Here is a 16,609-nt window from a genome sequence, read left to right as displayed (position 1 = left end):
TTCACAAAGCTGTGTTTACTCATATCACGGCTGCGCTAGCGGTTTGTGCGCGTTGTAACGCGCGTAATGATTTTTGCACGAAAAATTTGCAATAGCGCACAAAGATTTTGAGTTATCACGGCTTTGTGAATCAAGCCCACAGTGTGAACAAGTCCTTACTCTCCATTTTGGGGGGTGAAAAAGTGTGTCTTCCGAAAAATACAGTAATTTATGGAATACTTGTAGATGAAGGACAACTTATCCAGGGCAAAGCCACCTAAGGTAAGTACAGAAGTATGCTCTTGCTGAATCCACATACCTCCGTGCGTTGTCTGTTGCCTCAGGTCAGGTGGACTTTAGGGGATTACTGATTTCTCCCTTGAGAAAGTTTCCGCGGCACGTTCTGTAGTCATTGGATAAACTTAGAATTTGCCTTCGGTCAGCAGGAAGTGTCATACTGCTGTGTTTGCCCCTCCCACCAGGTCCCGCGATTACACCGCCCCTGTGAATTTTATCAGCGCGGGACTCCGCAAGACTGCGGCAGAGGAGAAAGCTGATAGCGATTCAGACAGTGAACACGAGCGGGAGCCGCCGAAGGAGACCGAAGCAAAGAAGCTGAGAACGGTAAACTCCACTGACTTGTTTGTGTTCTTGTACCCATGTATGTACACCCGCTGGCAACTTTTAGGTACACCTGTTTAGTTGCTTGTTAAGGCAAACAGCTAATCAGCCAAACCCTTGGCAGCAAGTTAATGCATTTAAAGTGGGCCTGAACTGTTGCACAGGACACAAGGAAAACATAACATAAATTCACCCTGTATGTATTTAGAGAGTTTAGCCTGTTTAATTACAAGTTGTAATTTTATCTCTCCTTGTGTCACATGACTGCCTATGGCAGATAAGCAGATAAACTCCTGTGCTTTCAAATGGGCTTAAAGCAGCCCATACACTCAGCCGATTTTCTGGCCGACCGATCGATCGCGGTCGATCGATCGATCGATCGCAAATCGGTTGGCCAATCGACCGATCGACGGCCGATTTCGATCGATTTCGATGGATTTCCATCGAACTAGCAGGGTGGAAAATTTAGGTCGATCTGATGAGATTGCTTATCAGTTTGCATTGGCCTTAATGGAAATCTGATGGCAAAAAAATGCCATCAGATCGAATTTCAACAGATTTCAAACTGAAATCTATTGGAATTCTATCCTGGTAAAAAATGTTCTAAAAACGCATCAGATAGATCATCAGATGCATTTCTTATCTATCTTCTGCCAATCTGACGAGTGTATGGGCACCTTTACAATATGTCAGCTTCCATGAATCAGGAAGTAGAAACTGTGAAGATTTATTTTAGGATTTGTATCAGCTGTAACAAAGAAATGTTTTTTTGTTTAGCCACTTTATCCACCACTGCAGCATATCTACGTCCTCTGTGACTTCATCTAAGCCACGCGTCAGTAGATATACATCTTGTAGCAGAAGCAGTGCTGTGCAGGATTGGGCATTGCTCCTGTGCACATTTCTGGCACTATCTGATGCAGCACTAAATAGTGAACGGGAATATATGTTCTCTGAGCTAATGAGATTGATTTTTACCATGAAAAATATTTATTTTCTTAGTCCATAGTGAAAAACACACTCTGTAGCATTATTTCAGAATCAAATATCTTCACCATAAATTGTGACAGGAACGTAATCTAAGTTTTGTGATAAGCGGTAAGAATAGCCAAACAAAATTTTTGTTTTTTATCTACAGTAGCACTTTTTATTTTTAAACTGGAATTGGTAAAACTGAGAATTTTTTTCCTATTTTGTTTTCCTTGTTTTCCCATTAAAATTCATAGCAAACAAAATTGTTCGAGGGGAAAAATGGCATACAGTGAAAGCCTAGTTTGTCTTGAAAAAAAACAATATACAGCATATTTCATTTATGTCATAAGTAGGGATAAAGTTATTGCTGATTAAATAAGGACATAGCTAAACTGTCAAAACTGCTCCGGTCCGTAAGTGGGAAACAAGATCTGGATGCGAAGTGGTTAAATGTTATATTATTGTTGTGTATCTTTTATGCTGGGTACACCCTATGCGTTATTTCCATCTGATCGATATTCGATTCTGTTATGTTATCTATTTCCATTCACTTCTATGAGAAAACGATCGGACATGTCGGAAATTTTCTATCAAACCATCTATCTAACACAAAATTGTATGGTGTGTACCTAGCATTAGAGCGGAGAGGGCACTCTGAGTTCAGGCCCACTTTAAGCCTCTAGACGTAGTAAAGCTGAAGTTCAAGCAAAGCATCAGAATTGGGAAGAAAGGGGGTTTAGGTGACTTTGAGCACTGCATGGTTGTTGGGACTTGTCTGAGTATTTCAGAAACTGCTGATCTACTGGGATTCCCACGCACAACCATGCCAATCTCAATGATCTATATCATTGTAGGTTACTGTTAACTAGCATCGATGTTCGCATTTAGGAGACTGAATCTGGTAAACCAAATTCTCCCAAACACCTCACTTCAGCGTGCAAAGCAGTGGACAGGGTCATGGTGAGGCAGTGTTGCGTGCAAATTGTTGCCAGTCATTTTTGCATCAAAAATGCTATTTTAGATGACAAGAAAAATTAGCAAAAAAATACGTTATTTTTGCAATATGGTCAAAAAAATTTTTTTTTCTGGTGTGAAAACCAGGGTTGTGGAGTTGGAGTCAGGGCAATTTTGGGTACCTGGAGTTGGAGTCAGTCGGTGGTTTCATAAACTGAAGAGTCTGAGTCAGATGATATTTGTACCAAATCCACAGCCCTGATAGGTATTAGACTAAGGAGTCAGAGTGGGAGCCATTTTGGGTACCCGGAGTAAGAGTTGGAGTCGGTGGTGTCATAAACTGAGGAGTCTGAGTCGGATGATTTTTGTAACGACTCCACAGTCCCGGTAAGTGTTAGATTAAGTAGTCAGAGTCAAGGAGTCACAGCCATTTTAAGTAGCTGGAGTTTGAGTCGGTGGTTTTCATAAACTGAGGAGTATAATTTTTGTACTGACTCCACAATCCTGGGCAAAATGTGTAAAATTGTTATTTTTACCGCAAAAAAGATGGAAAATCTCTTTTTAGCACAAAAAAATGCAAGCTTCTTACGCAATGATTTTCACCAGTTCGAATTTTACATTATTTTCACAAAAATTAATGTGAAAAGAATATCGGCATTTTCGCTCATCACTGCGGGATGTTCACTCACTTCTTGTGACTGTAATGCTTTCTTCTTCTGGTTTTGGAAAAGCACATAACAGACCCTGTATGTGGCAATATAATGTGCCAAAAAAAAGAGAAAACATAACTGAATATAAACCTACCTTATTGGGAACGGACTGACATAAAATAATTTTGTTACTTGAAGGCAAGGATCGCGTATATAAACAGTTCATTCTGCTCCGGTGTAATTTGCCATTCACCTGAAATGAGCTAGAGATCACTCGCCCACTAATTATACTATATATTACCTACATGGTTTACCCCATACCAGGGATTCGTCAGTGGTGAGATTTCCTGTATGCAATGTCAATCCATATTATTCATATAGTGGCTGTATATTCAAGCCTGGCATAGTAAACTGCATGGTGGAATGGCATTATCATGACCACCGCCTACCTGTGACCTCTCAGCCAATGACTGAATGCACGTCACTCCCAGCCTTAGTGGTCCTATAAGGTAAGATGGGAATAGTAATGGTCAGTGAGATGCAAATAATGTTGATGCAGGATTATGCAAATTGTGGTGTATGCAAATTTATGCAACTTGAAAATTGACCAATTAAGTTTTACCTCAGCAGGATTTCATTGGTTCATTTTCAAGTTGCATAAATTAGCATACAAAAACTGCATAATCCTGCATCAACACAAAATGATTTGCATCTCATTGACCGTCCCTAGATGTGAGTAAGCTGGCAGTATGGCCGCCGTGGCTGGCACAGGGGAAAACACGATTGATCAGACTAGCATGTTCTTTGGTTACATCTTCTTTTTTGATTAATGTACTTTTGTTTTTAATTTTGCAGGGAGGGAATTTTAAGCCGACCCAGAAAACGTTTGCTGGAGGAATAAAGTCGAACAATGATTTTGGCTCCTGGGAGAGGCACACGAAGGGCATTGGTCAGAAGCTGCTGCAGAAGATGGGTTATGTGCCCGGCAGAGGTCTGGGGAAGAATGCACAAGGTACTGACACCAAGATATGTGTCTGGCCACCCCTTATCATCAGGGCCGGATTTACCGCCCAAGGCCACTGTCATCAGCCGCCCCCCTTCAGTATAGGTAGTGTGATGACCCCTCCCCTTCCCTCCAGTATAGGTAACCAGATGACCCTCCCCCATTTCCCTCCAGAATAGGTAGCCAGATAACCACTCCCCTTTCCCTCCAGTATAGGTAGCCAGATGTCTCCTCCCCCCTTCCCTTTAGTATAGGAAGCCTGATGACCCCTCCCCTTCCCTTCAGTATAGGTAGCCAGATGTCCTCTCCCCCCTTCCCTTCAGTATAGGTAACCAGATGACCCTCCCCCCTTTTCCCTCCAGTATAGGTAGCCAGATGTCCCCTCCCCCTTCCCTTCAGTATAGGTAACCAGATGACCCCTCCCCCCTTCCCTCTAGTATAGGTAGCCAGATGATCCCTCCCCCCTTTCCCTCCAGTATAGGTAGCCAGATGACCCCTCTCCCCTTCCCTTCAGTATAGGTAACCAGATGACCCCTCCCCCCTTCCCTCTAGTATAGGTAGCCAGATGATCCCTCCCCCCTTTCCCTCCAGTATAGGTAGCCAGATGACTCCCTTAATCACTCCCCCCCCCCCCTTTCAGTATAGTTAGCCAGCTCATCTTCACACCGCAGCAGCCATCAGTGTCACTCATTTCTCCGGTCGTCCCTCCTTTCCATCTCCAATACTGCCCAAATCCATAGCCACCGGCCACAATGCAAACGTGCACAGAGAGCAAGGTGGCTGCTGCACAGGCAGCTAGCAGCTGAGTACTGCTGTCAGGTGCTCGCCTGATTTCCCTGCATTTGCAAGCATGCAAATGCAGCACCAGTGTAGTCTGCTGCTTTGGTGCTCCTGCGGTGCCCTAGGCTATGGCCTACGTGGCCTTGGCTTAAATCCAGCCCTGCATATCCTGTCCAATAAAAGCCTGGTTGTTTAGAAAAAATGATTTCCCAGTTGTTTGGCTATTTGCATTTGGGTTTGAAAAGCTCAGCAATGTGAGAGCTGTTTTTTTCCCCTCTTAGGTATTATTGCTCCGATTGAGGCCAAGCAGAGGAAGGGTAAAGGGGCGGTGGGGGCCTACGGGTCGGAGAGAACCAAGCAGTCTCTGCAGGACTTTCCAGTTGTGGATTCGGAAGAGGAAGAAGACCAGGTGAGGAAGCTATACAATTCATGCTGAGATGTGACATCCAGCTATGGAAAGATAAGACATTGTTCCTGGGGCGTTGTATGTTGCGGTTTAGGGAAATGCTCCAAACTATATCCATTGTTAAAGTGCTCCTGAAGCAGAAAGGTTTGTTTAAGGATACCTTAGTCCTGACCATATTCCAGAAATGACACCCTGTGTGTATATGGGGATTGGTGCAGAAACTTACTGCACCCCCTTTGTCCCGGCGCCAGCGTCCATTTATCTGTAAGAAGGGCTCATTCCTAAGCAATGGTCAGCACAAGCGTAGTCGCACTCCCACTCCCATGCGGTGACGTCACCGGCGCGCTTGCGCTCTGACGCAGACCTACCACATTGTGCATGCGCAGTATGTCCTCTTGGGCAGCTTGTGTGCGCGTGCACCGGGTACAATTTCACGCAGGAGTGGCGCTCAGGACTTAAGTACAGGGCCCCTTTACAGCTAAACTGACGCCGGGAAGGAGGTGCGGTAAGTTTCTGCATTACTCTACATACACACAAAGGGCATCGTTTTTGCAATGTGGTCAGGATTTAGGTATCCTTTAAGCCGATGGTGGGCTAGAGTACCTGTGGGTAACCCTTGTCATGCTGATTTTTGTCTTCAGGGTCCCTCACGATCCCCATTCCCATCTTCGTCATATTCGCCTGGCTCTCTGTTGAATAGTCCAGAGGAAGTGCCTGTGGCAGTCTAGGAGTGATTTAGCAGTGTGCAGCCAGTCGCAGCAAAGAAAGCGTGTGTGCGCAAGCGCTTTCTTTCACTGCGCATTTGCAGTTCAGAATCGCTCATTTACCGCTCTGGCCCACATTCGGCAGGCTGTGGGGGGAAAGGACCTGAATCTGGGATCAGGAGGGCCTCCGGAGGCTACAGACAGCAGGAGGATGGCGAGTAGTGGGTACTCTGACACACCACCTTTTTAACCTCTTCTGTAACAAAAGGTTCTGGCCCCTTAAGACCCAGAGCTGTCATTTCCCTGTTATGCAGTTTGATTATTGTGATTGGCTCACAGTAATCATGGGGTCAGGAACCAATGAAATTGACCGAGATACGGAAGCTCTGCTGTCACGCTACAGTACAGTGCATGCGTGGACAGGGCCCCTCGCCTTCTTGATTGTGTTCCCACTGGATCATAAATCGAGGAGGGGCATGGCCTGGACCACACATGTGCAGTAGCCCGCGACTGGTTTAGAGGGGCGCAGCGGTAGAACTGATATGACCAGGAGAAAACCATGGGACCTGTAAGGATACAGAGGACTGATAGGTAGATAGAACTTTATCCCCCGTCGCTGGTACACTTTAAAGAGGAACTCCAGTGAAAATAATGTAATAAAAAAGTGCTTAAGTTCTACAATAATTATGTATAAATGATTTAGTCAGTGTTTGCCCATTGTAAAAATCTTTCCTCTCCCTGATTTACATTCAGACATTTATCACATGGTGACATTTTTACTGCTAGCAGGTGATGTCAGTGGAAGGAGGTGCTGCTTGCTTTTTTGGCATTTGGAAACAGCTGTTATTTCCCACAATGCAACAAGGCTCCCACAGTGTGATGTCAGCACCCTGGTCCTGACATCACACTGTGGGAGGGGTTTCACCACAATATCAGCCCTACAGAGCCCCCCTGTTTGTGGAAAGGAATAGATTTCTCATAGGAAAGGGGGTATCAGCTACTGATTGGGATGAAGTTCAATTCTTGGTTACGGTTTCTCTGTAAGCATCGGTTGTAATTTATTTGTCTTTTGTCATTTCTGTCACACAGGAATTTCAGAAGGAGCTGAGCCAGTGGCGGAAGGACCCTGGCGGGGGCAAGAAGAAGCCTAAATATGCCTACAAGACTGTGGAGGAGCTGAAATCCAAAGGCAAAGGAGGCAAAATCCTAACCGCTCCGCAGAAAGAAATCTCTCAAGTCAAGGTTAGTTGTGACAAACTCCAGTTATCGGGGTATTAGGTAGGAATAGTCATATACTGATATCATCAAGCCATATACAAGCAACAGTATAACACTAATATCCCATTAAAGATAAGGAATCAAACGCAAGAAATACCATGTGACACATTTGTGGTGAAATAGGCTAGAGATTTACTTGTGTAGTAACGGTCATGCTACAATGTAACCTCAATGTTTTTATGACTATACCTGCCTTTTATGGAGTATTATACTATAGACATTCAGTTCCAGTCCTGTGTGTGGTTATCTTATGGATATTCAATGAGAGAGTGTATATTATTACTGTACTAGTGGACCTAAGCCTGTTTAAAGTGAATGTTTACCTATTTAAAAACCAAAAAGTCAGATACTCACCTAAGGAGAGGGAAGGCTCGGTCCTAATCAGACTTCCCTCTCCTCTCCCGGTGCCCGGTCCCGCGCAGGATCCCCCGTGGCAGTATTCAACCAGTTCGGTCAAATACTGCCACTTCCACAGCCGAAGGGAGCTTTCGGGAGCACTCGGGCTCCCGAAGACGGGCCGCTCCATACTACGCATGCGCGAGCGCCCTCTATGACGCGCTCGTGCGTGCGTAGTATGGAGCAGGCCCGTCTTCGGAAGCCCGAGCGCTCCCGAAGACCTCCGAAGTCCCTGCGGCGGGGGACACGAACGGGGGAGCCAGCGCAGCACCGAGGGCACCGGGAGAGGAGAGGGAAGGCTCATTAGGACCGAGCCTTCCCTGTCATTAGGTGAGTATCTGGCTTTTTGGTTTTTAAATAGGTAACCACTGGCTTTAAATACGGGCTCTATTTTTTTTTTTTTTTTTTACCGCCGTCACTGCCCATGCGCGCACGCCCGCCCACCCACCTCGCTCCCTGGTCCCGTCCAGCTGTTCGTTACTGCGCACATGCGCAGTAATAAAATAACAGGGACCCGGACAGCTGCTGGACGCAGCGACAATAGGGGATTGTTATAGAGGATGAGTGTAAGGCCTCTTGCACACTGCAAGCGATTCCGATTCAGATTCTTTTTTTTTAATCAGTTTTTACATCCGATTCCGATCCCGATTTGCAGTTTGCTTCCTGCACACTGCAAATCAGACTCTGAATCGGATGTAAAAACCGATTAAAAAGCGGAATCTGAATCGGAATTGCTTGCAGTGTGCAAGAGGCCTTAATCCCTATTCTGATACAGTGTGTATAGCCCACCTGTGTTTGGTTTCTTGACTAATGGTGGCCACACATCTAGCGATCTTGCGGGCCGATTGATCATCCGGTTCAATCACTTTATGGAATCTGATACAAATCAGTGCCGCAACATGTCTGCCGATCAATGATTCAATTAATTTCCAGGTGAAATCAGATGCATCCGAAATGCTGAAAAATTTGGGTCGAATGTGCTCAATCAGATGCGCAGCAGGAACTGCGTCTGATATCGCGACAACCAAGGTATGCGACCAACTCCAGTTGCTGTCCCCACAAATATAAAATATTACCCCAGTTCCTGTGCCCTGTAAATTCTCACCTGTCCCGCTGGTACAACTCCTAGCAACCTCCGCTGTCACCCCCGTTACCGCGAGTGCCTGTATCACATGGCACCAGGTGCATTGTGTGATGTCATGCATGCGCTGCGTGGTACACGTGCCATGTAGTACGGCACTCGCAGTAACGGCAGACTATGGGGTGATAAGGACGGGAGTTATGCCGGCGGACTGGTTAGACCTTTGAGAGAATGGAAGAGGAGGTAGTTGGGGGACTTGTAATACTGGGGGTGGAGTGGAGCCACGAACACTTCCATTCCAGCGCAGGAGACTTGGGCGCAGCAGTGAGTAACTTCAGTGCTGTCAGAAGACGGAGCTGAACTTACTTATAAAACACTATAATTCGGCCTCCAGCAATCGCTGGAAGCCAAATTATTTCATTCCCCTCCATCCATGGCAGCCTGGAGGGGGAATAGTATTTAAAATCAATGGGAATTTGTGCAGGAGCAGGATAGGCCATACCGGCTGTATCCTGTGCCCAAGTCTCCTGCTCCGATTCCTCTCGTACGTGTGGAGCCATGCTGAAATCTATCTGAATCGGCCTGCGGTGTATGGGCAGGCACCATTCTCTTTCTGGTCAGATTCGATCAGAGAGAGATCGGTCACGTGGTCGATCTGCCCATACATCACCTGATGTGGGGGCATCTTTATGCTTCAGAACGGAGTCTTGTTCTACCCTCGATCCTCTATTCTGATAACCCTCTTGGACAACGTTGGCATCTCCATCCCCTTAGAAGCTTCCATTCTCCTTTTTATGTATCTGCAAAATGATGTAAAAAGTGCCACATGGTGGATAGATGATCAGAAACAATTTGTGAAATGCGAATGTCCCGGGAAGTATGGTGGCACGGTGCATGGCAGAGAGGGCTTAATTGCCTATATTGCTGCCGCTGCACGCTGCTTTTGCGATCCCCTGCAAAGTCCATTCCCAGCCATTCACACAAATTGGCGTAGAGCGGTCCTGTGGCTGCCGTGTTGCTCACGCCAATCGGCGTGGAACAGTCATTACGCAGTTAAAGCCAATGTAAATTGAAAAAACAACAACACAAAAGCAGATACTTAAAGAGCTAGAAGGCTCTGGGTCCTTGTCATTGTGTGTTATGGAGGAAGGGGCAACTAAATATCTCCTGATATACAGAATAGTCTAGATCCTCCTGGATTGCCAGCACATAAATGTTTTTTACAAATTTGGCCCTCCCATCATCATTCCCAAAAACTTGGATGTTAACCGGAAAAAAAAAAAAAAAACAGTTCCAGTGCTGTCACAGTTTTTCTGCTCTGCCACCGCAGGAGGCTTCGGGAGTCGGAATGTTCCCAAAGACGGACGGCTCCATACTGCGCATGCATGAGCATGTGCGAGAGCATGCTGGCACAGTACAGAGTGGCCTGTCTTCGGGAGTACTGGGGCGACACAGAGCAGTATTTGATCGATTGGTCAGATACGCTACTGGGGGAGCCAGCGCTGGAACGAGGGGACTGTGATGGGAACAAGAAGGCTCTATAGGACCCAGAGCCTCCCCTCTCCTTAGGTATCTGTTTGTTTTTTCCGGTTAACATTCACTTTTACGTTTTTTTTGGAATGTTGATGGGAGGGCCAAATTTTTTAAGAACATTTATGTGCTGGCAATCCAGGAGGATCTAGACTATTCTGTATATCAGGAGGATATTTAGTGGCTTCCTCCTCCATAACATACAATGACAACAGAATAGTATGTAGAAGATTCTGAGTTAACACCTGAGTCTTGTGTTCTCTTTGCTCCTCCGTAGGTGATTGACATGACCGGCCGGGAGCAGAAAGTATACTACAGCTACAGCCAGTTCTCCCACAAGCACAACATCCCGGGAGACTCCACAACTCCGGCGGGGAAGGAGGAGAAGCCTCAGGGCTTCGTCCTGCCGGAACTGGAGCACAACCTGCAGCTGCTGATCGACATGACGGAGCAGGAGATCATCCAGAACGACCGGCAGCTGCAGTACGAGAAGGACATGGTGGTGAACCTGACCCACGAGCTGGAGAAGCTCTCGGAAGTGCTGAGCAGAGAGGAGAAGGCCATCCACAACCTCAACCAGGTGCTGAAGACGGTGGAAGAGTGCGAGCAGAGGATGCAGCCTGGCTCCGACAACCCGCTCACACTGGAGGAGTGCGCTCGCACCTTCCAAATGCTGCAGGAGAAATACTACGAGGAGTACAAGATGTCCGAGAAGACTGACCTGGCCGTGGCCATCGTCTACCCTCTGATGAAAGAATACTTCAAAGACTGGAACCCCTTGAGGGTGAGTGGGGTTAAGGACAATATTATAATATCAGAATTGTAATAATTGTTATTGAGTTTTAAAGCGCCAACATATTCCGTAGGGGGTTGTACAAAGTAAGAAAGAAACATGGGGTACATAATAAGACAGGCAATGGTCTACACCAATATACAAAATACAGAGTTGGTACAAACTACAGAATTGGTAAAAAGTGACATAATATGGATAAATAAATGTGTAACAAAATCCAAACACAAAAAGGAGCTTATAATCACGGGAATGGGGGGAACAAGAGGTGGAGTAGTACACAATATTCATACCCAGAGGCAGTGTGTGCTTTAGGATTTCTAGTAGGAGTGCAGTGTTCTCCCCAGAATTTTTTTTCCAGCTGGATGGCGTGAAAAAGTAGCCGGGTGGGGCGTGATGAGAGAATGCAGGGCTGGCGCTTTTCTGTGTAACTCTGCTTACAGCATAGGTAGAAGCAGGGCCGTGGAATTGGTACAAAAATCTTCCGACTACGCCGACTCAGTTTATGAAACCACGACTCCGGGTACCCAAAATGACTCTGACTCCTCGATTCCGACTCCTTAGTCTAATACTTACCAGGGTTAGGGATTTTGTACAAAAATCATCCGACTCCTCAGTTTAAGAAATCAACGACTCCGGGTGCCCAAAATTTCTCAGACTCCACAGCCCTGGGTAGAAGTGAGCTGATGATAGCCGGGTGCTCACCAAAACTAGCCAGGTGGAGCACCCGACTAAAAGGGCCTGGGTAGAACACTGTTGTACAACTTGGCCAGAGGTCAAAAGGTGAACTGGCCTAAGATAGAAAGTATGCTTGGCTGAAAATGTGAGTTTTGAAGGCACGTTTAAAGAGATCAAAGGTTGCTGAGTGACGGATGTGTTGTGGTATTGGATTCTAAAGGAGGGGTGAAGCACGTGCGAAATCTTCTATAAGTGAATAGAGGAGGACAACAGCACGGAGCAGTGCTTTTCAGCGCAGGTAGATTTGGGAGCAGCCGGCGCCACTATAGACTAATAGGAATTACATCTATAGCGGCGCTCAGTAACGCCGGCGCCGGCAGAAGACGGAGCCAAAGGTGCTTTTAAAACCTAATAATTCGGCCTCCAGCAATCGCAATAATAGTAATTAACACGGCCCGGACTTGTGCAGAAGCAGGATCGGCCATACACCGGCTGTATCCTGCGCCCAAGTCTACCGGCGCCGATCTCCCATATATGCCTCTGGGACTTGTGCAGAAGCAGGATCGGCCATATACCGGCTGTATCCTGCGCCCAAGTCTACCGGCGCCGATCTCCCATATATGCCTCTGGGACTTGTGAAGCAGCAGGATCAGCCATATACCGGCTGTATCCTGCGCCCAAGTCTACCGGCGCCGATCTCCCATATATGCCTCTGGGACTTGTGCAGAAGCAGGATCGGCCATATACCGGCTGTATCCTGCGCCCAAGTCTACCGGCGCCGATCTCCCATATATGCCTCTGGGACTTGTGCAGAAGCAGGATCGGCCATATACCGGCTGTATCCTGCGCCCAAGTCTACCGGCGCCGATCTCCCATATATGCCTCTGGGACTTGTGCAGAAGCAGGATCGGCCATATACCGGCTGTATCCTGCGCCCAAGTCTACCGGCGCCGATCTCCCATATATGCCTCTGGGACTTGTGCAGAAGCAGGATCGGCCATATACCGGCTGTATCCTGCGCCCAAGTCTACCGGCGCCGATCTCCCATATATGCCTCTGGGACTTGTGCAGAAGCAGGATCGGCCATATACCGGCTGTATCCTGCGCCCAAGTCTACCGGCGCCGATCTCCCATATATGCCTCTGGGACTTGTGCAGAAGCAGGATCGGCCATATACCGGCTGTATCCTGCGCCCAAGTCTACCGGCGCCGATCTCCCATATATGCCTCTGGGACTTGTGCAGAAGCAGGATCGGCCATACACCGGCTGTATCCTGCGCCCAAGTCTCCCGGCGCTGATTTCAAATGTATGCCAACAGCAGGTCATGTGCCGATCTGAGATTGCGATTGGCTTTGTATCTGAAAATTAGTGAGGACCTATGTACAATCTCACCACATCCCTACTTGTTTGTTAAGTGTCGATGCTGAGAAGGCCTTTGACAGGGTGGGGTGGAGGTTTCTTCAGGCCACCCTGTCACAAATAGGATTGGGTGAATCCTTTATAAATAGAGTCATGGCCCTTTATACAAACCCCTCTGCCCGTATAAGAATAAATGGCACGTTATCCGACTCCTTCCAGATACGAAACGGCACCCGCCAAGGATGCCCTCTTTCCCCCCTACTTTATGTATTAGTAATGGAACACTTAGCCAATGCCTTAAGACTAAACTCTGGAATTCATGGAGTAACAATTGGAAGAGACATACATAAAGTAGCACTGTATGCTGATGATTTACTAATATACATAACCCAACCAATTACATCCCTCCCACTTGTTCTAAAAGAATTCCAAGAGTTCGGGGAACTCAGTAACTTTAAAGTAAATTTATCAAAAACTGAAGCACTAGACATCTCTCTTCATTCACACACGACAGAGGCATTGAGCCCCTCCTTTCAATTCAGATGGCAGGACTCGGCCATACAATACCTAGGAGTTCAGATTCCAAAAGACCTAAATAAGTTTTATTCACTTAACTTTATCCCATTGCTCAGAGAGGTCCAAACCCAGCTACAATCCTGGTCAGGTCTGCCCCTGTCGCTCACAAGTAAAATCAACATTATTAAGATGGATACACTTCCTAAGCTATTATATAAATTCCAAACAATCCCGATTACTCTTCCCATGACTTTCTTTAAATCCCTAAAATCCATGATGACCAAATTTATCTGGTCTCCAGGTAGACCACGCATAAAATACAAATTACTGACCAGATCCAAACAGGAAGGAGGCCTTGGATTACCAGACCTTCATCTCTACTATAAGGCAGCACATCTGGCCAGGATTATTGATTGGAATTTCTCCAAAACCGATAAGAGGGAAACATATTTTGAAGAATCTATATCCAACTATAGCCTGAAAACTCTTCCCTGGATCCCCAATCATATAAACTCCCCAGGCCTAGACACTCCTTATCTAAGCAAACACACTCTAAAGTGCTGGAGACAGATTCAGACTAATCTTAATTTAGCCCCTTCTATTAGTCCTCTGATGCCTTTGTTTGGGAACCCTTTATTCATGGAAGGGAACAAAAAACAACAGATATTTCAGTGGGATAGAAAGGACTGGCCCACAATTCAAGAAGTCATACACTCTAACCCCAATATAGTCTCCTTTGATAATCAGAACTGGCTATTATACAGACAGCTAAAGGGATTCATACAGACCTGTAAGGCTCTTGGATACTCAGATAGAGCCCTCACAAAATTTGAACAATTATACTCAGCTCATACTAAACCAGAGCATTTGCTATCTCTTTCTTATGATTTATTAAGGACAACTGTCCACAAAGGTCTTCCACAATTTTCATCTTACTGGGAAACTGCCATTGGCAAACAATTCTCCCCGGAGGATTGGCAAAAAATCTTCTCTCTCACACATTCCCTCTCAGTATGCAATACGCTACAAGAACGGAACTATAAAATCATAGCTTTATGGTATAGATGTCCCACAAGATTAAAACAAATGTTCCCCGACACTTCTGACCTTTGTTGGAGATGCAATAAAGAAACTGGCTCTCCCTTTCATATCTGGTGGGAATGCCCCCTAATCCGTCCCTTCTGGGAAAAGGTATTTGAGATATATCAAACAATGACACTAACTGAGTTAGAGTGCACTCCTGAAATAGCCATCCTCTCTCTTATCCCAGGCTCAGTCACTAAAATTAAGAAAGGTATTCTTAAACACTGCCTGACAGCTGCAAGAACAGCTATTGCCAGAACCTGGAAAACTTTTACTCCACCCTCTACACAAAATTGGCATGAAGCCATGAACGAGCTAATGAGAATGGATGAACTAGCTGAAATAAACCCGGCAAAACCAAACTCCTTCATTTCAGTATGGTCTGTTTGGATAGATTACAGAGAGTCTCAATCATATTTAAATATACTATAAATATAAAGGTAAATCCCCCCAATATGCACATGTCCACTGACAATTGGATATGCCAGTAGCTTACAAACGCCCATAAGGCCTTTCAAATCCCAGGTTATGGTATCTATACAGAAATAATTTAAAGTAAGAAATATATACTTCTCTTTTACTTCATCATCAAAGTGGTAAAAAACCTCTACCTCCCCCTTTTCTTCCCTCCCCTCTGACCATGACCCTTTACCTTCCCCATCATACCTTCCCACCCTTACTTTCCTATCCCTTATATCCTATTCCCCCTCCCCTCTTACCCTCTATCTCCAATCCCCTCTCCCCGATAGCAGTATATAGGTTCCTCTCTTCACCTACAAGTAGAAAGAATAAATATACACCATCCTTAAAGGGAAGGTCCAAGCAACAAAAAAAAAATGAGTTTCACTTACCTGGGGCTTCTACCAGCCCCATGTAGCCATCCTGTGCCCTCGTAGTCACTCACTGCTGCTCCAGTCCCCCGCCACCAGCTAGTTCTGCTTCTACCAGCCCCATGCAGCCATCCTGTGCCCTCGTAGTCACTCACTGCTGCTCCAGTCCCCCTCCACCACCTAGTTCTGCTTCTACCAGCCCCATGCAGCCATCCTGTGCCCTCGTAGTCACTCACTGCTGCTCCAGTCCCCGGCCGCCAGCTAGTTCTGCTTCTACCAGCCCCATGCAGCCATCCTGTGCCCTCGCAGTCACTCACTGCTGCTCCAGTCCTCCTCCACCAGCTAGTTCTGCTTCTACCAGCCCCATGCAGCCATCCTGTGCCCTCGTAGTCACTCACTGCTGCTCCAGCCCCCCACCGTCAGCTAGTTCTGCTTCTACCAGCCCCATGCAGCCATCCTGTGCCCTCGTAGTCACTCACTGCTGCTCCAGTCCCCCGCCACCAGCTAGTTCTGCTTCTACCAGCCAGCCCCATGCAGCCATCCTGTGCCCTCGTAGTCTCTCACTGCTGCTCCAGTCCCCCGCCACCAGCTAGTTCTGCTTCTACCAGCCCCCTGCAGCCATCCTGTGCCCTCGTAGTCACTCACTGCTGCTCCAGTCCCCCGCCGCCAGCTAGTTCTGCTTCTACCAGCCCCATGCAGCCATCCTGTGCCCTCGTAGTCACTCACTGCTGCTCCAGTCCCCCTCCACCAGCTAGTTCTGCTTCTACCAGCCGCATGCAGCCATCCTGTGCCCTCGTAGTCACTCACTGCTGCTCCAGTCCCCCGCCACCAGCTAGTTCTGCTTCTACCAGCCGCATGCAGCCATCCTGTGCCCTCGTAGTCACTCACTGCTGCTCCAGTCCCCCGCCACCAGCTAGTTCTGCTCCTACCAGCCCCATGCAGCCATCCTGTGCCCTCGTAGTCACTCACTGCTGCTCCAGTCCCCCGCCACCAGCTAGT

The 16,609-nt window shown here is 46.9% G+C and overlaps 1 protein-coding gene across 2 annotated transcripts in view; it reads left to right on the top strand.

Annotated features, from left to right (window-relative positions):
• TFIP11 (tuftelin interacting protein 11) overlaps nucleotides 1–16,609 on the top strand; it is a 54,023-nt gene that overhangs the window by 11,775 nt on the left and 25,639 nt on the right. For both annotated transcript variants that reach the window (XM_068259730.1, XM_068259731.1), the window contains exons 3-7: nucleotides 462–603; nucleotides 4,032–4,188; nucleotides 5,241–5,368; nucleotides 7,159–7,311; nucleotides 10,632–11,138. In XM_068259730.1, the coding sequence (XP_068115831.1) occupies nucleotides 462–603; nucleotides 4,032–4,188; nucleotides 5,241–5,368; nucleotides 7,159–7,311; nucleotides 10,632–11,138 (1,087 nt within the window). The remainder of the gene's footprint in view (nucleotides 1–461; nucleotides 604–4,031; nucleotides 4,189–5,240; nucleotides 5,369–7,158; nucleotides 7,312–10,631; nucleotides 11,139–16,609) is intronic.

The sequence above is a fragment of the Hyperolius riggenbachi genome, chromosome 11 (assembly GCF_040937935.1).
Source record: "Hyperolius riggenbachi isolate aHypRig1 chromosome 11, aHypRig1.pri, whole genome shotgun sequence".
NCBI classification, from domain to species: Eukaryota; Metazoa; Chordata; class Amphibia; order Anura; family Hyperoliidae; genus Hyperolius; species Hyperolius riggenbachi.
The sequence above is the reverse complement of the archived record's forward strand: the minus strand, read 5'-3'. Positions and strand labels throughout refer to the sequence as shown.